A 23,592-nucleotide genomic window follows, 5' to 3' on the forward strand; every position below is an offset into this window, starting at 1 on the left:
TATTTTTATTTAATTTAATTTTATTTTGTTTTATTTGATCTTTTTTTTGCCCCTCCTGGAAGCTACACATATTTTTCCTTGGGCCTCCCTGAGTGCCTGTCAGAAAATGCATGACCCTTCCTCTAACATAAGTTAGTTATTTGATTTTAAAATTTACCCTTTAATGTTTGAAATTCAGAAATTAAAAGTTGAATACGAGTTGAAAAAAGCCTCTACGTGTTACACTCTTATCTATGCATTCATCCTACATGCTGATTAGTTTGTGCAAACAGTTCATTCTGGGCAAAATGTTAAATGAGACATACACAGTAAAGTGATTTTGAAGTGTCACTTTTTTGATGGAAGCTTTTTTGCATATGATGTTTTTTAAGGACTGTTGAATATTTAAAAATCTTGTCACAATTTCTGTTTTTACAGTTTCTGGCCATGATAAATGATGTAATTTGAATTGGTGAAAAAAAAAAAATAAAAAAAAAAACAAAAACAACCATTTGTAGTTATATGTCCCTCCCCTAAGCCAAATGAAAATATATATCCCCAACCCATGCTTAAAAAAATATTTGACATGCCTCCCCCTTTTTGCACCCTCCCCCCTCACAAGTAATGATTAGTCCCTTAGCTACAGATGTCTCTGTCACCATTTTAAATTGAAGCAAATATCAATTGATACACCTATCACGGTTTTTCAGGTTCACATGCTGTTACCAGGACATAACAGAAATAAATATGGGTAAAGGCATCTTACATTATGCAATTTTTTTTGATTGTTCCCATGTTACATGTGAAAAAGCAGGCCTATTTAGAAACAATTAAACAGCACCTTAAATAGCACCTATATAATATTTTGAGAAACATGCAGAGTGACAGCAAAGTTGCAAACTGAGTCAACCAGTTTCAGTGACGTATTCTGGTATAGCTACTCAAAGCACCTGGAGGTGATGTAACAGCTGCTGGTGATCCTAGAAGACAGTGGGCCGGCCGTGGCAGTCTCAGGTGGAGCTGCTGCTCAGACTTTCCAGCAGTCACAGTGGGACTGACACAGACGGTCATGAAGATAACCTGACGGTAAGAATCCTTGCTTTGAGAGGTTTTTTCTTTTCATCTTACAGTTTCTTTTATTGGACTTCAAGTAGCCATGATCAAAGAAAATGTTAATATGATGGGATACTCAGTGACAGAACAAATATATATAAACAAAATAATTAAATGTAATTTTAAAAGTCAGCTTATCATACAAGCTTTTAAGTTGATTTATTTTTGAGTTCATCTCACTGTATGTGTGTTTGCTCTGGGTCACAGTCTGTTTAGTGCCAAACGCCTTGTTTCTGTGGGGAGGATTTTGACTGGAGGTCTCTATGTGAAGCACTGGGAGTCATGGCAGACTTGTGGTTGATTTCTGTCCCTCTGGACAGCACCAGCTTAACCAGTGTAGCAAAACTCAAGCGCATCATTGCCAAAACCAACCTGGCCTCCTGCTGCAAGTTCTCCATTCCAGATCTCAAGGTGAGGCTGTGTATCATCTGTCCTAATGACGAGCCCGAGGGAGCCACATAAAGTAAACAGAGTAAATATACAAATATGGAGCAGATATGGAATGGTCTCTCTTCTTCACCTGTGAGAACAACATTGTTAGAAACCACAAACAAGACAAATTGTATGTGTACGTTGGTTCTGTGTTTACAGTAGAGTGTAGTTGAGGAGGAGGATGATGGTGTTTGGTGTCCTTCTCTGGTGAAGGGATAAAGGCTCAGGTTGCTCTCTACAGTTTGAGGCAAAATTTCCATCTGACCCATTTCACTCAGCGTGATCAATGTTCACCTTGGCTGCCAGGATTCGTATTTTACCAGCAGTTAAAACATGAGAAAGTGTGGTATTGAATATGGCATGTGGACATCTCCAGGCTGAATCTAAAAATCTAAAAAGTCTGCAAGTTATTATACATGCAGACCTGTTGCTCGTGTTTTATGGTTTGAGCTTCATACATCAGCTGCAGTGACACTGACTGTGTTGTCTATGCTGTGACCCCAGGTGGGAATACTGGACAGTCTGCTCAGCGTGTCAGATGATCTCTCCAAACTCGACACACTAACTGAAAGGTAATTAAAAAAAATATGATCCAAGAACATTGAACTAAACTTAATATGTTGCCCATGCTCTGTTAATGAACCTTTTTGTCTCAATGGTCATTGCATGTTAGTAGCTTAATGTGCAGCTTGGTCCTTACTCTGAGCTTGAGTGCCGTCTGCACCATGATTAATTGATGGTCAGGGGCAGCTGACGGTTAGTTTTCCCTCCTGATTTTAAATTCATTGTTGGTGTATCTGAGCTGACACAGTGTGGGTGGGGATGTTACTACCCATATGCGACGTAAAAATATGGCCCAGGGAGATTAAATAAGACAGAATTTGTCTGGTAATTTACTTGACTCGTTTTATTCAGTTTGATCGATTGTTTTCAGCTAGAGGTCGGTGATAAATAAAACCTGTCATTAATAGTTCATTATGGAAAACGATTTCTAGAAAAGAAGCCAATAAATGGTTAAAACTGTAACCAAATATATAACATATAAAAATACACTAACAAAGAAGAGGCACCTCTTTAAAACAGTGGTGCCCCCAAGGGTGGCCAGGGGGGCCGTGATAGCCTTGATACAAATGTTGGCTGGATTTTATTGTGTTCAAGAGGCTGTGGCGTGCTCATTTTTTAAGATGGTACAAAGGTGGTAATATCTTGTGAAACTAGACTCCATAAGGCATCCATTGATACCAACCATGTCGGTATAGCTTGGAAGGAAGTGGGCTGAAAAACAAATTTTGGCAAGGGAACAGCTGGCATGGCCATTTTCAAAGGGGTCCCTTGAATTCTCACCTCAAGATATCTGAATGAAAATGGGTTCTATGGGTGCAAACAAGGCTTGCTCTCAGTAAATGGTTAGCTCCTTTTAATTGAATTAGTCTTTCATATTAAAGCTGTTTATTAATCCTTTTAAGTAAAAGAACAACCAGCCTGTTTGACGGTCAGTTAATCGCCAAACAGTTGTACATACAGATACATAACTCATTAAAACAGGATTGTTATGGAACTCAAAATGTTAACTATATTGGTATTCGTCTATGCATATCAGATAATTAGTAATATTAACTGTAAAATAAGAGACCAAAGTATATCAGTAACTTAACTTTCCATATTGACAGTTTTCAACTATCCTATATACTTAAACTGCATAAGGGAATTCCTGAAATCTGGTTATGGCTTTCGGTTTTGATGTGCCACCCTAAGATTTTTAGTGGCCCCAACCACTCCTTTAAGGACATTTCTGGGGGCGTCGCTGCTGTAATAATGACATTTTTCTTGTTACATGGCCAGTGTGATTAAAAAAACACATCAGTGTATGAGGGAGGTGATGGAGCCGTCCAGTGACAAAATGCCGGAAAACGCCTTAGCCAACGGAGGTGAGTCATGCACAAACGCACATGCTGATACATGCTGAGGGTGTTAATTACATTGTATAGAAACTCATTAAGTAAGTGCATAGAAGCCCCAGGCTACATGCACACAGCAAATGAGCCCGAGAGCTACTTAAACTAAACTCCATACACACGTATACACACAAACATCCACTCCCACAAACATGACACAGCCTAACTGATCCGTTTACCTTGTGTTAGTTTCCTGCATAGAGGCAGGGCAGATAAACAGCTTCCCAGCACAAACCGGGCTAACCAGTGTCTCTGATCACTTTCCCCCATCAGACCACGGCATGAATCAGACAGCTGTCATATCACCACTGAAAGCTTACCTCAAGTCTCTGAGGGGTATTTTATCTGCTGACAGTTTGCTCTTTGAGCTGGACTGCAGTGCTGTGTGACTCCTTATATATAAAGTGTGTTTTTACCCTTGTGTGACTCTCTTATTCCACTGTGTGGTGGTGTGTGCTTAAAGGTGTGCAATTTTTGGTTTCCAGTGAGGTTATTATGACTTTTTGTGTGTGTTTCTCAGTGGACCTGATGAGCTACATAACCAAGTTTCAGTGGGACAAAGCCAAGTATCCCACAGCTCTGCCACTCTCTAGCCTGGCAGACATCATCAGCAAGGTACTAACTAATGGAAATGAGGATAATAATAATAAGTTATGTGTAAATATAGATAGTACGGTCATAATCACCTGAAAGGGGTAGTTCAGAAATTTATGATTGCACTTTTGCAAGTTGGGAGAAATAGAAGAAACTGTGAGAATCCCACTGGAAGAGAAATTAGAGCATCTTAAGCTTCAGTAATGTCACATATTCCAGAGTGAAACAGGTTTGTTACTTGTTATACAGAGCTGTAGAGAGCTGTAGATACAAAGCTTTAGGACTGTTCACCTCCAACCACACCTCCCTCAAATCACATTTGAGGTGCTAGCTATGATTTTTCCATATTCATATTTAATAGTTAGCATGTAACAAAAGAAACATGTTCTCACTCCAAACTTGTCAAATATGACAGCTTGGTCAGGGTCCCTATGTGGTGCGCATTATGATGCTCTATCGTCAGTTTTGGACGTGTCAGTTCACAGAAAACATACAGTTTCCGATCATTATGCGCATATAGTGTCTTTTCAAAATAAACTTCCATATTCACAGGAAATAGTGTTTCCCTTTGTTACATGCATACAATGTCTTTTCAAAATAAACTTCCATGTTCATTGGAAACGTATAGTTTTTGGTTGGAACGGTCACACAGCGTCTTTTCAAAATAACTTCCGTGTTCATTGGAAACGTATAGTTTTCGGTTGGAACGGTCACACAGTGTCTTTTCAAAATAAACTTCCGTGTTCATTGGAAACGTATAGTTTTTGGTTGGAACAGTCACACAGTGTCTTTTCAAAATAAAATTACTTTAGATTTAGGCAATCAAACTACTTGGTTAGCTTTAGGAAAAATCATGGCTTCTGGTTTTACACGGAACATGAATGTCCTATGTTAGTACTTTATACTACATCAGTTTCTCTTAGCATCTAACAATGCTGCGGGTGGGTTTGTATTGGAGTTAGCTGAAAGCCCATTGCATCATTGTGACACTTACAGGAGCCTTATGCTTCAGTATTAGACGCCGAGGGGTGTGACAAAGCATTGGTATTTGACAACCTGGGAATGAGAACGGGTTAAACAAGGGAGGAACAGTAGACCCAACCATTTAGACCTTTAGTCCAAGAACACTGGTTCCTACACTTCTAATAAGACATATTTGTACATTCAATATATGAGTTCACATCTCAGACTAGTTTGGAGGTTATCACATGTACTCCTGATGCTCACATGTGCTGTTGATACCTGCATTTGTGTCAGGAAGTTTCCCAGATGGATATGGAGTTAACGTCCCGAGCTGCGGCGTACAACAGTGTGAAAATGAGCTTGCAAAGCCTCGAGCACAAAGTAGAGTGAGTGATGCCAGTAACATATTAAGTAGAAATACTCAAGATCATACATACACTATGAAATGTTGAACTGGAATGTGTGTCTTTTCAGTGGGACTCGCAGTCTGCAAACTCGCAATCTGAATGACGTAGTGAGGAAGGAAGACCTGGTGGTCTCAGAGTACCTCACCACTCTGCTGGTCGTAGTGAACAGGTTGGTGATGCACTAAAAGTTATATTACCTGCATTTTATGGTTTGTGTTGTGTGTGTATCTATGTGTTACTCTGTATGTGTAAATGTGTTTCTGTGTGTGTTTTTTGGTCACAGAGGGAGCTACTTGGAGTGGGAAAGGACCTATGAATCTTTGTCAGAGTTCGTTGTTCCACGGTCCAGCAGGTGAGCCTTCTTCATGACCTCTTGGCTTTGAGACAAGCCATTTCACTCGATCTCAGTACAAGTGCACCAGCAAAGCTCAGAGTACCTGTTCTCAGCATCCAAAGAGGTCAGGCTAAGTAACCGGAGGTGTTCTGTTACCTGCAGAAAGTAAGAGTCCGTGTAGTTTGGATCAATTGCAGGAAAGGAAATATTTTGGGGTTCTTTTTTCCCAGTGGAAAATGACTTCAATTGAAGTTTTTAATATGTGAATACCTTACAAGAAACAAGAAAAAATAAAGTGCTTTGTAGACTGACATCTAAAGTAGACCAAGAACAAGAAAGTGATATCAAAGCAAAGTCTGTCATGGATGAATTGTAAAAGGTTTTTCCTTTTTCAAACAGAGAAAAATACACTTGAAAGTTTAAAAAAAAGAACTGACTCTTCATCCACATCACATCGCAGTTTAGAGTCTTTGTTACTGATGAATGGAAATACTGCTTAGTGTCAGTAAATATAACTATAACTAATGTGTAATGACTGATATGGGTTTGATGCTGGTATGTTTGGGTAGAGTAGAGCAACTGATCTCTGGTATTTTATGTCAGTATACGTTGTGTTGCATTTGACCTTTTCTATGCCAAAAATAGTACAGATTCACTATTTTGGGTCAGGTTGGAAAAGCCTGTGACAAAACATTTAGGACACTAAGCCTTTTTATTGATGCCTATAAACTAATAACAGTGAAATGTCACTCAGCCATCATTCATTCTATTACTTATACCTGTGCTTTTCCTACTGTGACCTGCCAAAATGTATTCCATGAAACAGACCAATAAGTAAATACAGTTTTGTGATACCACAAATTCGGTGTATGTGTGTGTATACACGGACTCACACCAAGCGGCAACGTCTGGGGCCGAAAAAATCAAACCAATGCTAAGTGCCAAAACCTGCAGTTCCTTAAATGGCCACTTGAGGCTGGCTCCAGAAGTCAGTCAATCCCAGAGACCCCCATGTTATAATGCCCGACTTTACAGTAGAAATAAACACATTTACAGCCTGGTACAAAAAACAGTTCTGATCTCTATAGCTTATTTCAACATTCATGACAACTGCACAGGGGGTGAATTTTTATATAACTCACCCATTAACATTTTATAAGGGCTTAAAGTTATGCATATTTAAGGGCAGGACTGCTTAAGTGGCAGGCATTGACTGTAACAAACAATGGACGTAGCTACCATGACATCACCCATTGGGTTGTGGACACATTTTGAAACCTCCAGTTCGGCTGTCGCCATCTTGGGTTTTATGGTCACTTCTGGCCACAGAAAAACCAAAATGGCGATGGCCGAAATGGCCAACTCGAGGCTTTATAAGGGGAGCCCACAAACCAGTTGATGACATCACAGCAGCTACGTCCATATTTTATACAGTCTGTGGTTCACACAGTCTGCTATACTCCTCCCAAAGCTGGGAACACGTTTATGTGAAGGTCATAGGGCCTGACAATGTCTGAGTGAGTGTAATAGTGTAACTAATAAAATGAATCTCGACTGTGACTGTGTTTTGGATAAAGAAATATTGTATTAACACACATTTTAAACAATCACAATCAGACAGCTTCTGTTATGATATCATGGTGTTCTACACACATGATGAATCACAAATACCAAAAATCTCTGACCAGTTATTATGAATTTTATATCAGTCACATGACCAGAGTGTGGATTTAGAGTATGAGGGGGATTTGAAGGCACTTGTACTGAATAATATTTATATCTTTTCTATTCTATATTTATATATTTTAATCTTATATCCTTTAGTTTGAATCACCTGAGGTGAGCATTAAAAATGGGTTTCTTAGAAAAAAAGTTTTGTATATTTTAGGTATATTTTGTAAAGTCTCATACATTTTCATGCATAATTAACAGCAACACAACAGCCATGCTAATGATTCTGTCTTACTTCCTTTGAGCTATATGCAAACTAGAGTGCAACTAGGGCTGCATATTTCTGTTCGAACAAGACCCCAATCTGAGAGAGTAGCCAGTAACCAAGCCAGATCCAAACCAAACTAGCATTATGTTTTCCTATGCCCGAACCAACCTGAGCCTGACGCAGTCAATACAAACTGACGCACAGACAGTTGGTCCATTGTTTTTATTTATTTTTACACTGTATTTTCACTAAAAACAACCTGAAGCAATGTCAAACCAAACCTGAACTGAACCCCAACATCAATTGTAGGCTAAATATTTGGCTGAACCTGGCCTGGCTGTTGGGGTCGGATATGTGCACTCTAATGCAAACATCAGAATGCTAACATGCTCACAACGACGATGCTACAATGCTAATGATAAGCAGGCATTGGCATGTTCACCGCATACTAACTTTGCTAATTGGAACTAAAGTACAGCTGAAGCTGGTGGGAACACTAGGTATTTATTCATAGACCAAGGTTATAGACAAATTCAAGAAACGTCTGTACCGAATGTTTAGCCAGCTAACATGGCAAGCAAACCATTTGAGCTTCACAGTGCAAACTATGCAATATTTCATTACATCAATATCACCCAGCTTTCACTCCCATAGACTTTAATGTGTCTTTGTTGCCTGTCAGCTTGACCTGTTGTCAGGTGTCGCTCTCATTTCTGTCTTTGTTTTGTGTGACCATCAGGAAGCTGTTCGAAGATGGAGAGGGAGGTGTATTCTCAGTTACACTTTTCAAAAGGGCTGTGTGTGAATTCAAAGCCAAAGCCAAGGAGAGCAAGTAAGCAGGATGGATTGTTAGAAAACAGCCCGTCAAGTCAAAGCTGTGTTGTCTGTGTCACTTACCATAGTGTAGCCTATGATCCACACAGGTTCACCGTGCGCGAATACAGCTTTGATCTGGAGTCGAAGAAGCAGCAGGAGGTGAAGCAGCAGAATGTTCACAAGAAGGAACAATATGTGAGTCTGACATCATACTCTGTAGAGTTTCTTTTTTGGATTGTGTGATGTTGTAGTACATTATTAATGCACATGCCTCCTCCATAGGGAATCTTTGTGCGTTGGCTGAAGGTGAATTTCAGTGGGGTGTTTGTTGCCTGGATTCATCTGAAAGCATTGAGGGTGTTTGTGGAATCAGTCCTCAGGTCAGTGCTCATAACGCTAGTGAATAAAAAAATGACATGCTAATTTTCCTGTGATCTTTACGTGTGAGTATACTCATGAGGATGTCTCCTGCTAGGTATGGATTACCGGTGAACTATCAGGCTCTTGTGTTGCACACGGACAAGAAGCGTTCAAAGAAACTGAGAGGAGAACTCGCCTCGCTGTTCAAACATCTGGACCCCACTGCCACCACCAGCAAGACAGATGTAAGAAGCCAAATCCACTTTCACTGCCTCAAACATTTCGTATAAATATGTCACTGTTACATTCACATTTCATTACAGAAGAAAGGGTATAAAGACACAAACACACCAATTCTTTAATGTAGATTTTCACTCTTGACGCCAGTATGCAGGGCTCGGCAGTAACAGTTGCCAGTTTGTTGTTGGCAACCAATTCTTGGCATTTGGTTGCCATCAGTGGCAAAAAAAAGGCAAAATATGCACCCTAAAATAAGTGTTTTTTAAATGTTTGTTGTATTAGTGACTAAATATTACTATATCACTATTGTTATCATATTGCTGTTACAGTCAGAACTGGAACCAGGTATGACTGCAAGTGCATTGGTGTGTTTACTCACATGCACGCAGGCATCTGTTTTAGAGACAACGGTGAAGCAAATTAAGTTGTTTGACACTGAGATGAGAAGTTCAACAAACCTCTCAGCATCACAAACGAATGTGCAAATTAATTCAACTGACAAGTGAACCTAAACAAACAGATAAGATCAGATGAATAATAGAATCAGATAAAATGCAAATGACAAAGAATTTTGTTAAGTCGCTGTAAAAAGAAAAAAAGTCTTTAAACATTCTTTTATGTCACATGTCATTATTTAACTGTCAAATACAGCACAGTATCTAATTACTCAAAATATAAGGTGACTAAAATTGGCAACCATATTTTCACTTTTGGCAAAAAAAGCTAGGCTGGCAACTGCTTTCAAAAGTTTGTGTTGAGCCAACTCAATGTCCACTTACTAGCTTTTTTTATTAGCTTTTATCCACATCTTTCTGTCTTTAAGAGCAACTACAACTGACCGTGTAGGTCATCAGAGTAAGTTGTTAAATATCAGTTACATGATGAGACCTGAGCTGGTTCCACTTAAAATTGATAAAGGAGTTATAATTAATTCAAATGCAGGAAATGTCTGTGGTTTTTCTACTCTGTCTTGGATTAATACTACATCAACATAATGCATCTACCTAAAAGCACTGATGGAGAACAACCAACCTCATCAACACAAGAACTGCTCTTTATACTTTACCTGTATTGCCATTTTGTGCTACTTCATACTTCTACTTATCTTCAGAACGTCCCTCAGACAGATATTTGACTTGCTAAGCACTAAATTAACTCAACTAAAGTGGCCAGGCCAGTGTTACAGACCACTTTCAGTCTATTGCAGATATGTCCCTGTTGGCTTACATATTGGCAGACAAGAAAGTAGCAAACCGCAGTATAGAAATACCAAAGATATGTTTGAGGCCATTTATAAAAACTGAGGCCAATACATACATCGTCCAGGCAGAGAGCACAAGTCTTTTTTCAGCTGTCAAATGTCCCCCTCAGTATATATCTTGACTATAATTCTTCTATAACAACTGTTTTCGACCTCTTGCAGTGGAAACGCTAGGGTCTAGGTACCATGTCTGAAGGGTCATTTTGGTTCCAAAGGTGCCATACCGAAAATATTTGGTGGAAACGGGGCTTTGCACATAGCAGCTTCTTTTATGAGTCAGTTCGTTAGACCTCAGGGGTAGACGCACTGTATTTTGGCAATAACACCAAACGCAAACATTACTTTTGTTTGTTCACAAGACAGCGCCATGGGGCAGCTTTAAATCAACATGTTTATATTATGTGGCTACTTGGGAGCAGCACAAGAAGCTGCAAAGACAACACAGTCATCACCTTATAAAGCTGCTATGTTGAATGTGTTGGCAACCAGTTATGTATTTATACATCCAGCAGGCACAGAGCAACATTAGCATTCATCTGAAGGCCTAAAGGGAAGTATCTGTCTGTTTAGCTGATAAATGCTCCACTACATGTACATTGTGGCTCGTAGCTATCTCTGTTTGTTGTTCAGTGCTGGATAGGTAATGTAAGTATTAGTCTGTCTATTAGAGATAGCTGCCTGCTGGGTGTGAAACGAAGTTGATGAGAGTGTTAAGAGCAAACCGAAGCCATAAAGTTGTGGCCTGTAAAACCAAAATAATGAGCGAAATGCTTTGTCGAAATGAGAGGAAGTGCACAGTGTTGATTCAACACTATAAGCAACCCCATTCACATTACATGTAGTAATTTCATCCATTAATATAAAAATATTGATCAAAGCAACTCTAAGGTCAATTCCAAATGCAGGACTTTTAAATGTAATAAGATTTTTTAAATTGTGGTATTGGTAGGCTAGTTGTACTTAAAGAATCTGAATATGTCTTCCACCAATGCCTGGAGCCAGTTCATTAATGCTCTTTTGTATAGCCTGCTGTTACTCACATTCTGGTGGGGAGCAAAAAGATATTGAAGGCTTCCCTATCAAGAAACAACACAAAAACAACTGACACTTCGCAAAGCCCCACCCATTTGTGGTGGTTCATCAAGCTGTCAGAGCTAGCATGGAGGCTGCACTGTCACCGACCTAAATATTGTTTTATTATATTTCAGAGAGAAGCAGACAGAGGGGTCAACAACATGTGTTTGGCAGATATATCCAGGATGTCAAACTGGTTAAAAAGATAAAGATAGATAGAAGCTAAAGCACAACTATAGGCAATAGATCACAGTGTAAAAGTGAACCACCACATCAAGACAGAAGACAATGAATATAAAGGGAAACAATGCCAATATTCAACCAGTGGTGTGTCATTGCAATGTGTGCAAATCAAAAGTGTTTGGCTTCTCCCTGTGCTGCCAGCCGCTGGATGGGCAGGGAGCTCGAAGAGAAACCCAACAATCTTCATCTGAGCACACTGCAACAGCACACAGCTGGTTGAATATCAACGAAGTCTGCTTCCCTTTACTGGTTCCTTTAGAGCAGGGTAGGTCATTACTGAGTGTTAGAATTATTAAAAAGCAAAAGTAGGCTATATACCCCCAGAGACTGGTTACTGAGCTAGCTAACCCTACAATTTTTAGGGTTTGACTTTGGGACAGTGGAGAAACAAAAATTTCCTTAACACACGTACCTCAGGCACAATATTTCGCTTGAAATCCACAAAACCAGCCTAAAAATGAAGGTAATCTGAAACGATTGCATGGCAGTCTATGGAGCACAGCCATGTTGTTGTCAGAACCTTCTCGAAGCTGGCCGATGCTATGTTGTGATTGGCCAATCTGCATTCGAGGGGCAAGACTTGTGAAGGGTCAGTTTAAATCTATTCTATTCAAATATAAACTAAATATGGTGTATACTTTTACGGAATAGTTTGGATATTTTGAAGTGGGGCTGTATGAGGTACGCATCCTTGTATCACACACAGTAAATGTTGGTCGCCCCCAGTTTAGAGAAGCAGGCAGGAGTGCTGCCACACGAGCTGTGCAACTTACTGCTGTGGAGGGGGACAGCCACCGGAAAAAAAAAGTCCCACCTAAAGAATCAGTTTAAGTGTACACTACTGTTTATTTAGAATATTTTCACCACTTTACACAAACAGCCTTTCCAACTGGGAACTCAAGCCATGATGGTCTACCGCTGTCTCGATCGGTTGGTTTGTATGTGTTATTGTGTCCGAACTAACCCTTTTAAACGCCGAAGTCATATAATTCCACAGACGAACTAACTGATTGAGGCAGCAGTAGACCAGCAACTCCGGTGTTGTGGTAGGTAAAATTACTTTTTTGTGAAAGGAATCTGGTGGCTTTGAAGAGAGTGTAGATGGCTTCAGTTTCCAGCGGGAAATGGCTGCCTGGTGACAAAGTAAAGCAGTGAAGATATTCTTAACTCAAACTGGCATTCATTTTTTTTTAGCTGGGACTTTTGTTACAGTGGCTGTAATGCATTTTGCTGCTGCCCCCATCATTTAGCTTCTGTGGCAGTACTCCTGCCTGCTTCTCCAAACTGGGGGCATGCTGATGAACATCTACTGTATGTAGCTAATACACTGACTATGGATAAGTACCTCATACAACCCCACTGCAAAATGATCCTTTAAGTAAAGTCCAATCAATATTATTCATACAGCGCCAAATCATAACAAAAGTCATTTCAGGACACTTTCCATGTAGAGCAGGTCTAGACCAGAATTCCCATCAAGAGCAAGCACTTCAAAAGAATTTGATAATGCTTCACTAAGACCAATGACAGCATGTGAGTGGAGTGTTCGTCCAGTTGGATTTAATTTGATTTGTCTGAGTGAAGGAGAGCGCTGTCAACCATCTGCTGTCCAGCCTACTTGAAATGGCATCTGTCACATGCAAATTCATCCACAGCCTCGCCAGACCACAGTGAGGAAAGTGAAATTGTGGGCTGCAGGCAGTACTGCACACAAATAAGGTCATGATATCTATGATGCACAATAAAAAAGAACATAGATCTGGCTCGAGCAAACACACTCCTGCAGTACAATGATAGAGTTTAGCTGGTTCAAGGTGTGTGACACATTGTATCTTCCGTCTCCCTCTGCCAAGCAGGTCAGCTGTGAGATCCCAGGACTCTGTCAACAGGAGTACTTCTCCTACGTCTGCTTCCACGTCAACACCAGCGTGCTGGAGGCCAGCTAGCAGTCGACAAAGAGAGGAACCACACAGTGACCAAGCAATGAGGGCCCTGTGGATCAGTCAGAGCCAGGAACATAAAGACCCTCAACTCTAAAATAAAACACATCTAGTGAAGACTACATTTATGAATATTTTAGTTTTCAGCATTTCTCATGAGCCAGAAATATCTGTCAAGCTTCCCTTGGACAGCAGTGTAAACTGTGTTGTCAGGTGAACAGTGGATGGATCAGGTCCTCTTCACCGCAATGCAAGCTGCACATGGACTACACTTTGGGATGTGCTGCACATGAAACCATGGAACCATTTACATATGTTTATTCAATATGTAAAAAATGTTTTCTCTTGCAGGAACTTGCACTGTTATTGTTAATGTCAGTGTACAGCTTTAAGCATTTTAAGTAAGCACGTCTTCCTAGAAACCTGTAAGCTAGTGTCTTTCTTCAGGCACAGTCGCACATAACTCTATACAACCGATCACTGAATTTGCTGTCCATTCCAGTGGACATAACTTTTCTAGGATGTCTAAATCTATGATCATCTGCCATCTGACTTCAACCAAATGTACAGACTTAATTGACTGGATGTCTATCAGCTTATCACAGTGTTCCACATCATCTAAAGTGGACTGGGATAAAGCCACGAGGCAAGGAGGAGGTGCAAGGCATGTTTCAGTCCATTAATCATATTAAGTACATTATTTGTGTTCAAACTGTCTTTAAAGTAAACACGAGACGTTATATTACATATATATGTCAAAATTGAAAATTGAAAAGGAGAAATAGTGTTCTGATATGATTTTCTAATGACACAATCATCTTATAATGCACTGTGTTGATTATGTACACAGAACATCATTCTCAGGAGGTTTTCAACACACTGTTTTCTGGAGATACTTCAGAATCTGAGGATATACTGAGTACTGATGACAGATACAATACGTATATGTAATGTGTTTTAAAGCATCACTTTAGTTATTGATATGAGTATACCATTCATGAAAGTAAATAAATTCTTAAAAAAAGTGACCATAACATCATCATAAAATTTACTTTTTTTCTTTTTTGCCACTGATGTATGAGTGCATTTAGAGTAAAAATTCACATTATTTTCTTTTGTGTTTGGAGCACAGCTGAGTTCTGAATGGGTCAGGCAAAAATTCACAAGTATTATCAGCTAAATGTACATAAAGTATCAAACTAAATGTGCTTCATCTGCAGAAATACCACTGTCTGACATGTTATTATGGATTGCATTAATAAACTGTTAATGCTGCTGTGTGTCAGTGGCATTTTACTGTTGTAGCTGCTCAAGCAAGATGGAGCTAGTTTTAAAGAGATAGTTTACAGTGAAGTCTGCAGATCTTAGAGAATACAGTTTAAAAAAAAGGAGAAAAAAGCAGTCTGAAAGTCTGAAAACTACATTTTTTTCATTCACTGATTTTTATTTATTTATTCCGTTGTCGTGCCTTTGGCCCTTCTCACATGGGATTACAAAACACAATATATATATTTTTTTATTGCACATACAAAACAAAATGTGGTAAATGAAAAGAAACCCAAACAAAAAAAAATGCTTTGTTTTTCCTAACCTTTTTGATAAAACTGTTACCGGTTGAGCTGTAGGTAGAAAAGAGGGAGCATGTGCAGAATATGGTTCGTCTGCATTGCATCCATCATGAGTCTGACAATGTTCTACGAGTGTGCAAAATCTGTGGAGCAATTTTTTAACCATTGTATATACTGTAATGTAGTTTAGTTCAGCGGTTCCTGACCTGGGTGTCAGGCACCCACCAAAGGGTCACAAGATAAGTCTCAGAGGTTGTGAGATGATCACAAATTCGTTTTAATCTTTTTAATTATTATCTCATCTTTATTGTTCTTTTTGTGAAAAGCTGGAGAGTTCAACCTCTTTCACTGAAGCCAGGGAGGCAGGGGCTGGAGCCTATCCTATCAGGAGGTGGGTACGCCCTGGACAGGCTGCCAGACTATCACAGGGCTGACACTTATAGAAACAGACAACCATTCACGCTCACATTCACACCCACGGGCAATTTAGAGTCACCAATTAACCTGCATGTCTTTAGTCTGTAGGAAAACTCACACTGACAACTTGCAAACTCCACACAAGCCACAAAGGGGCTCGACCTCAGGCCCACCTGCTGTGAGGTGACAGTGCTCCCCACTGCACCAGAATAAGACAATGTAAAAGCTTAATTTGAAAACTAAATAGTAGCTTGAGTTGTTAGATACAGTAAAAAGTATAAAATGTAGTGAAATAGTAACATGAAAAGGAAATACTCAGAGAACCAGTGCCACAACATCATATTCAACTAGCACTTGAGGGCACCTTCCGCCACTGAATGCTATACAGTAAATGATCACCAGAGAGTGCACTATCTCTGCTCTGTGCAGCAACCACTGTCACAGCATTTGTCTCTATCTTAAATGATATTTGATCAGTCTGTATGTTTGATGATGGGATATTTCCTTTAATTAACAATGCTGTAAAGCCAGTAATGAATGCCTCAAAATACTGCAAAACATTCTAACTTTTAAATGGACAATGGGGCTGTAACCTCTGTGGGCAAGGAGTTAGAGTTTGTCTGTGTTATAGTGCTGATTATTGGTACTCATTTAATTATTGACTGGACTGTCTCTAAACAAGCTGCATATTGCAATCCTCCAACCGTGAAACACACACACACACACACACACACACACACACACACGCACAGGAGAGAGAGAGAGAGAGAGAGAGAGAGAGAGAGAGAGAGAGAGAGGTGGGAAGTGTTAGAGAAAGCTGGCCGTTCAGGCTGTGCCATTCAGTGCATGGTACGGTCTGAGGAGGAAGCATTTACGCACCGAAATAATGGACATCAATTCTGTTTCACTTTAACGTAACAGGATACGTATTCATACAGTAAAATGTGGACAGTTCCGAAGCCAAAATATAGAACTGGTTCGTGCGACGAGGGGGAGATTGCTGTGAATATCGGCGGAGTCAGAGTGGTGCTTTTCGGGGATGTTTTAAACCGCTACCCGGAGAGCAGACTGGCGGAGTTGTTGAACTGCCCAACTCAGGATTCAGAAGTTATATCATCTCTTTGCGATGACTTCGACCCGGGGAGGAAAGAGTTTTACTTTGACCGAGATCCCGATGCCTTCAAGTGCATCATCGATGTTTACTACTTTGATGAAATCCACATCAAACCTGGCATTTGCCCCATCTGTTTCATCAAGGAGATGGAGTTCTGGAAAATAGACCAAGATGTTTTAGATGAATGCTGTAAAAGTTACCTAAATGAGAAGGAGGAGGAGCTGACAGAGATTGCAAACAAAGTGAAAGTGATTCTGGAGGATCTGGATGCGGATCAGTGCATTACGCGCACCCAGCGGTGCCAGAGGTTCCTGTGGAGACTGATGGAGAAGCCGGGTTCCTCCCTACCGGCGCGCGTCATCGCCATCGCATCCTTCCTCTCCATTCTGGTCTCGGCGGTGGTGATGTGCATGGGGACCATTCCGGAGCTCCAGGTGACGGACGCGGAGGGAAAACTGGTGGAGCACCCGACCCTGGAGGCGATCGAGACTGCCTGCATGTTATGGTTCACCGCGGAGTACTTGCTGCGTCTCGCCTCCTCTCCGAACAAACTGCACTTTGCGCTCTCCTTTATGAACATCATAGACTTCATGGCCATCATGCCTTTCTACGTGGTCCTGTCCCTTACCTACCTCGGCACCACATCCATGATGGAGCTGACTAATGTACAGCAGGCTGTCCAGGCGCTCCGCATCATGCGCATCGCGCGTATTTTCAAGCTGGCGCGCCACTCCTCTGGGCTGCAGACTCTGACCTACGCGCTCAAGAGGAGTCTCAAAGAGTTGGGGCTGCTCCTCATGTACATGGGCGTGGGAATATTTGTGTTCTCAGCGCTGGCCTACACCATGGAGCAAAGCCACCCAGAGACCCTTTTCAGGAGCATCCCGCAGTCTTTCTGGTGGGCCATCATCACCATGACCACGGTGGGCTACGGAGACATCTACCCCAAAACCACGCTCGGCAAGTGCAACGCAGCCGTGAGCTTTCTGTGCGGGGTGATAGCCATCGCCTTGCCCATCCACCCCATCATAAATAACTTTGTGGTGTTCTACAATAAGCAGAAGGTGTTGGAGACTGCGGCGAAGCACGAAGTGGAGCTGATGGAGCTGAAGTCTGGCAGGGAGGTGCGCAGAAAAAGCAGGAATTAAGAGGAGACTGTGAACGCACCAGCAGTCTGAGAAAGACTTTTCCAAGAGCTTTAACTGCCGTCAGTCTGAAACTTTAGAGCGATTTCATTCCTGAAGTAAATGTGAAAATCAAAAAGTCACTAGTCCAAATCTAACGCACCAAAACAAATTCAAAACGTCAGTTTGCAAAATCCAGTATGCCGAGACCATGGCATCACGAGACCCTGAGACTGTTTATGTTCCTGCAGACAGCCTGGGACAGCTCCATGCGGTGACACCTGTACATAGCGCCATAACAGAGATGTTGTCTTTACACAGCTGTGTTGTTCCTGTTGCTGCTTTGACTCTGCCACGTGCTGCTTATTCCATTACGCAGTTACTTCGTCCGTTACTGTTGTTATTGTGCACTGTTATTAGTGAATTAAAAGTTGTGCATGAAAAAAAAACTCTGTACATTCACTTGTGCAATGAGAATCATTAAAGCATCACAATACATATATTTTTCCCCTTTAGAGGACAATGCAAATCAGGTTGAAGTGCTTTGGTAGTTAATGTATAAGATATGGACTTAAAATGGACCCGTGTGGGTGGATTAATAGCTGCTATCGTTTTAAGAAATGCCTTTTTGGGAAATTAGACATGCTAAAAAAAAAGAGAGAGACTAAAATTGAGTCATAATTTGCAGCCTCCAGAAATCGGGTGTGTGATTAATCTCTTTAATCAGATTATTCTAAAATAGATTGTAGGGAAATATTTTGTGTTAATATGTTGTGTTATTCTGTATCCCGTGTGTCTGGCTAATCTCAGATGAGATGATTAATTCCCTTTTTAGGGCTGGTAAGGCAAGATGGTGGAAACTCCAAAAATTAAACAATCCAAGGCCATAAGAACACATGTATAATAAAAAAAATGCATTTTAAAATCTTTTTTGAAAAGATCCTTAATTGTGAGTGTTGGGGTCATTCACAACTCAATACAGACTGAGTGCTTTTGGTCAATTAAAAAAAAAAAAAAATCAATTGCCAAAATCCATCCTGACTGTATGTGTTCATGTGTAAGCAGTATTTTGCCATTGTAGATGATCGAGCTGGAGATAATTTTAACCTGTAATAACAACAATAAACTTAAATTGGAAATAAAATGTGCTCACGTTAAAGCTGGGGTAGGCAGTTTTATTTTAGTGTCATTAAGCAAAAATCCTATAATAACCTTTCATCATATGGTCATTCAAGTAGTCCAGGAAAACGTTTGCACCTCGTCTTGGCTTTGTTCTCAGGCTTTAGAAGATAATAACCATGATGGGAGACTTTGGCCAGTCACAAGTCATTTCAGAGAGGGGGCGTTCCTATTGGCTGTTCTACAAAGGCAGATGTGCATGCACGTCCCTACTCAAGTGTTGAAAGCGCGACTTAATGGTGAATAATCCTGCAGAAGAACTACAAGCACTGGCATCAACTGCCTACACCACAAAGCAACCTCTGAAAAAGACAGACTTGTCAGAAAGAGAGTCTGTTGCTTCGGTTACACAGGTTGGACCAACACTGTTGCTGGCCAGCAGCCCAACACATTCTCACTCCGACCTCATCACATATCGTTTGGTCATGGATTTTCCATGTCTAGATAGAATGTGCAACGTACCCTGGTTGCGTTGGTTGGTGAAGTTCTGGGACGCTGTGTCTGATTACAAAATACACTTCTGTTTTCACAGGAAATGTACAGTTTGCACACAGTCTCTTTCAAAATAAACGCACTGCGTCGATACAAAACCGCAAACTGACATTTTCTTTTCCTTCAACAGCAAGCACACATGTTTGGGTTTAGGAAAAAAGAACACAGTTTAGCTTTTCAGTCTTGTGGGTAGCAAACACCAGCCTTCCTGGTGAAAGTACGTGGTTTTTGGACCCATCCACGACCTCTCCCACCCGCCTTTCTTGGGCTTCCGCCAGCTTAACTTTTTGTTGTTTTCCCACCGTGTTTCCCCCCGACTGCACCATTAAACAGTAATGGCAACTGGCCACGTATCCCAGCGTGAAAGGACAGCTTTTTTCGTCAGTGTCTGACACTGGAAGTCACTGACTAAGTGCCGGACTTCGACGACTTTGGAGTGTGACCGGGGTGACCAGCCCGCTGTGACACTGTGACTTCAAGCTGCTACAGCTGTCAATCAAAGGTCTGTGTCCTGAGCTGTTGCCCGCTCTTCTCTTTAAAAGATGTCTCTGATTCTTGATAAATGAAGTGGCGTAAAAAGTAAAAAGTACAGATTTTTCTCTGAAAGGTAGCAAGAGAAGTATAAAGTGGCATAAAATGGAAATAGTCAAGTAAAGTGCAAGCACCTAAAATTTTTTACTTCAGTTCAGTGCTTGAGTAAATGTAGGTATTCTACCACCAAAGTTAAACTACATCTGCGAGGCAAACAGCCACAACTTTTGATAATTTATTTGTGTTTACAGAAGTGAGTCTGTCTGTGTTTTATCCTGCTCAGTGGGCTGCCTCTCCGAGGTGCCACATTCACAGCTTTATTGTTTCTCCTGCAGCCATCTTGAAGAAAACACAAGGGTGGTGCTTGGAAAAACTAGATTTTATTCCACTACGACAGCCGTGTTGGAGACAAGGCATGGGTCAGTGTTCGGGTGAATGTTACTGTTGATCCTATGAGACATCTGTGTGTGTATGTGTGTGTGTGGATACAGGTTTATCAGTGTGTCTGTGTCTTAATCTGCATGTTGCCCTGTAAGTTTCTGTGTTGTGCATTGCGTGTGACACAATGCAAGGCAGTGGTCTGTGAGAAATTGCTGTCCCCAGTGGGGAAACACTTCAAAGTAAGGCTATATACACCCACACACTGAACTCTCAAAAACACTCCCCTCCCTCTTTCCTCCGCCACCACCCCACCCACTGTTCCTCTCTGTCTCCATCTCACTCCTTCGTCCTGCCTCCACCTCCTCATGCTCCGTCTCAGATGATGAGCTGTCAGCTTCACTGGCTGAGAGAGCAGCGATCAGACGCAGCGATATGCAGAGCGTCAGTGCTGTCACTTTTTGAGGGCGTGTAGAGGTGCAAAACTTTGCACTTATTGCTTCAAATTTGAGCAGGACGTGTGTTGCGCTGTGAAGGTAAAAATAGAAGGAATGACATGATTGTTCATCAACACTGAAATGATGACATGAAAGATTGATGTGAGGACGAAGGCAAATTGAGAGACATTAACTGACATTGACTTAATCCAAATATAGCACTTCATATGTTATGCATCAGCAAGCATTACAGATGACTCAGTCTCACTCCTACTGCGTGACACAGCCACACAGGTTAAAATTATATGTCGCTGACCACAGAGTGAGACAAACTGGTCTTCACTCAAAATGTGCAGCTATTGCATGAACATCAGCGTTACAAATGTTCCTTCTTCCTGTGGCTCTCCTATTATGTTTGATCCATTGTAACCTGTAAACAAAAGCATCAAAGACGTAAGATCCTCCCTGTCAATACCTGGCTTCCCCCTGTGTGCTTTGATGCTTCACAGGAGAGATCTCCCACGATCCTCAGAGTCCCAGAGTGCACGTGTGTGTTGAGGAGGATTTAATGGTAAATAGATTTTGATTGAAGAATGGTTTATACTGATAATTAGTCATTTATAATGAGCTCCCACTGGTTGTAGTAATGCAGGCGTGTGCATAGGTAGGTTAGTGTTTAGGGAACTGAACTTTCACACACTCTGTATATCTTTGTTTTCTGCAGCGTTTCTCGAGACATGAGCACTGACTGATGCAGCAGCACTGCAGCAAGCATAATGAGACACTTAGTGACACCAACATATGATGACAAAAATCAATTTTCAAATGTAATTATGTAAAAATGGCTGTGACTGCTGTGTTTACAGCTTAAGAACATGTGGTCTGGGGTGAAATGAAAATGACATATTGCAAAGACAATAGTAAAAATCACAAGACTGGCATTAAATAAAAGGTGGAATTAATAATGTAGTAACCCATACAAAACTATCCATTACACATTCCAACAAATCCATGAAAAATCAACCAAATTAAAGATTATCATTAATATTTCTAGCCAGAGTGAGAGTCTTTGCAGGTGGTTGTATAACAAGAGGCCAAATTAGACTGTGATTTAATTCATTATTTTTATAAGTTTGATAGATTGGTTGATAATAATTTCAATGATCTAAAATCAAACACTTTGATCACACATGTATAACATATGAGAGAGAGGCCATGAAGAGCCAAACATAGTCTCCAAGGGGACATTGGTATTGATACTAACTGATGCACCAATTAAAGACTGTAGTGATGCATCTAAAATTAGATCAATAAAATATATTAAAGAACAAATTCATTACAGACAGATTTAAAAAAAAAAAATCATCCAGTGTGACATGATGCATGCAACATTCAACAAAGACAAACTGACTTTAAATGTTTGTTTGTTTTTTTTAGCAAAAATAACTTGAATTCCACTAGACTGAAAACAATTTAAGCTCAATAGAGTAAAAAGCTGAAAAATTTGCAGTAAAATCAGCTCAATGCTTAATGAACTCGGCATTTAAAAGGATGGGATTTTTCAGTTTCATTTAGCCTTCTTCTTATTAATGGGAAAACATGGGTTAAAAAGGTAACAACCAACTTGGTGAGAAATGTACCACAAATTGGGGGAAAAAAAGCTAGATAAAATATATATTAATTATTATTAATAATATTATTACATTTTAGAATTATGTTACAGAATGATTTTAATTTTTAAGGACTCTTTCCAGGTCATTTCCTTGTTTGTTTGTTTGTTTGTTTGTTTTGAACTTTCTGAACTTTATTTAATTATTTTTACTAATATTCTCATTTAAATTTTCTCTTTTTACTAATTTCTTGCTAGTTTTAGGCCATTTCCTCTTTTCTTGCTTATTGCCTTCTTCCCATGATTTTAAAAGAAATCAAGCCAATTTGCTCAGGTTTCAAAGGGTTAAATATATTGATGAGAAAATAAAATTTAAAATGACATAACAGCAATAAAACACACATTGTTTGTATATGCAAACATTAAATGGGTCATTTCCATCCAACATGGGTGGCACAGTGGTGTCGTGGTTAGCACTGTCGCCTCACAGCAAGAGGGTTGCCAGTTCGATCCCAGGAGTGGGAGCCCTTCTGTGCGGAGTTTGCATGTTCTCCCCGTGTCAGCGTAGGTTTTCTCCAGGGGCTCCGGCTTCCGGTCGCCAGACTATCACAGGGCTGACACATAGAGACAGACAACCATTCACACCAATGGACAAATTAGAGTCACCAATAAATCTGTATGTATTTGGACTGTGGAAGGAAGCTGGAGCACCCAGAAGAAACCCACAATGACATGGGGAGAACATGCAAGCTCTGCTCCCCTTCAAGTTTTTGGGATTTTTGCCCTCCATCCATTTACAGCATGTCATAAACAAAGGATGGATGACAGATTAAACAGATTAATTTAGTGCTTATACAAGATATAACTTACTTCCTATCATTTTATCATGTTATTAGATTGTTGCGTGTCTGTCTTTGTAAGAGCCCTAAATATAAATTCTGCAATTTTATCTGGAGCACTTTAGAAGCAAGAGGAGATACGTTATATAATGTACCAAAAGCAATCAGTAAAGCAGAACAGTATCAGGGGACCAAAATGAACATCCACCAAAGTTAGAACCTAAGAAGAACACTACATGTTGAAAAAAGACAAA

General features: G+C 40.4%; 2 protein-coding genes across 2 annotated transcripts; both read left to right on the top strand.

Moving 5' to 3' along the window:
• Window positions 1-1,335: 1,335 nt before the first annotated feature.
• atp6v1c2 (ATPase H+ transporting V1 subunit C2) lies at window positions 1,336-13,656 on the top strand. Its single transcript, XM_049596925.1, has 12 exons — window positions 1,336-1,503; window positions 2,029-2,096; window positions 3,367-3,452; window positions 4,000-4,094; window positions 5,331-5,422; window positions 5,511-5,612; window positions 5,727-5,795; window positions 8,456-8,548; window positions 8,640-8,727; window positions 8,815-8,912; window positions 9,008-9,137; window positions 13,564-13,656. The coding sequence occupies exons 1-12, from the start codon at window positions 1,375-1,377 to the stop codon at window positions 13,654-13,656; spliced, it is 1,143 nt and encodes a 380-aa protein (XP_049452882.1). The 5' UTR covers window positions 1,336-1,374.
• Window positions 13,657-16,440: 2,784 nt separating this feature from the next.
• On the top strand, window positions 16,441-18,988 carry kcnf1b (potassium voltage-gated channel, subfamily F, member 1b). The gene has a single exon (XM_049596914.1). It carries the CDS (start codon window positions 16,578-16,580, stop codon window positions 17,895-17,897), a length of 1,320 nt encoding a protein of 439 aa, XP_049452871.1. The 5' UTR covers window positions 16,441-16,577; the 3' UTR covers window positions 17,898-18,988.
• The last annotated feature ends 4,604 nt before the right edge of the window (window positions 18,989-23,592 follow it).

The sequence above is a fragment of the Epinephelus fuscoguttatus genome, linkage group LG14 (genome assembly GCF_011397635.1).
Source record: "Epinephelus fuscoguttatus linkage group LG14, E.fuscoguttatus.final_Chr_v1".
NCBI classification, from domain to species: Eukaryota; Metazoa; Chordata; class Actinopteri; order Perciformes; family Serranidae; genus Epinephelus; species Epinephelus fuscoguttatus.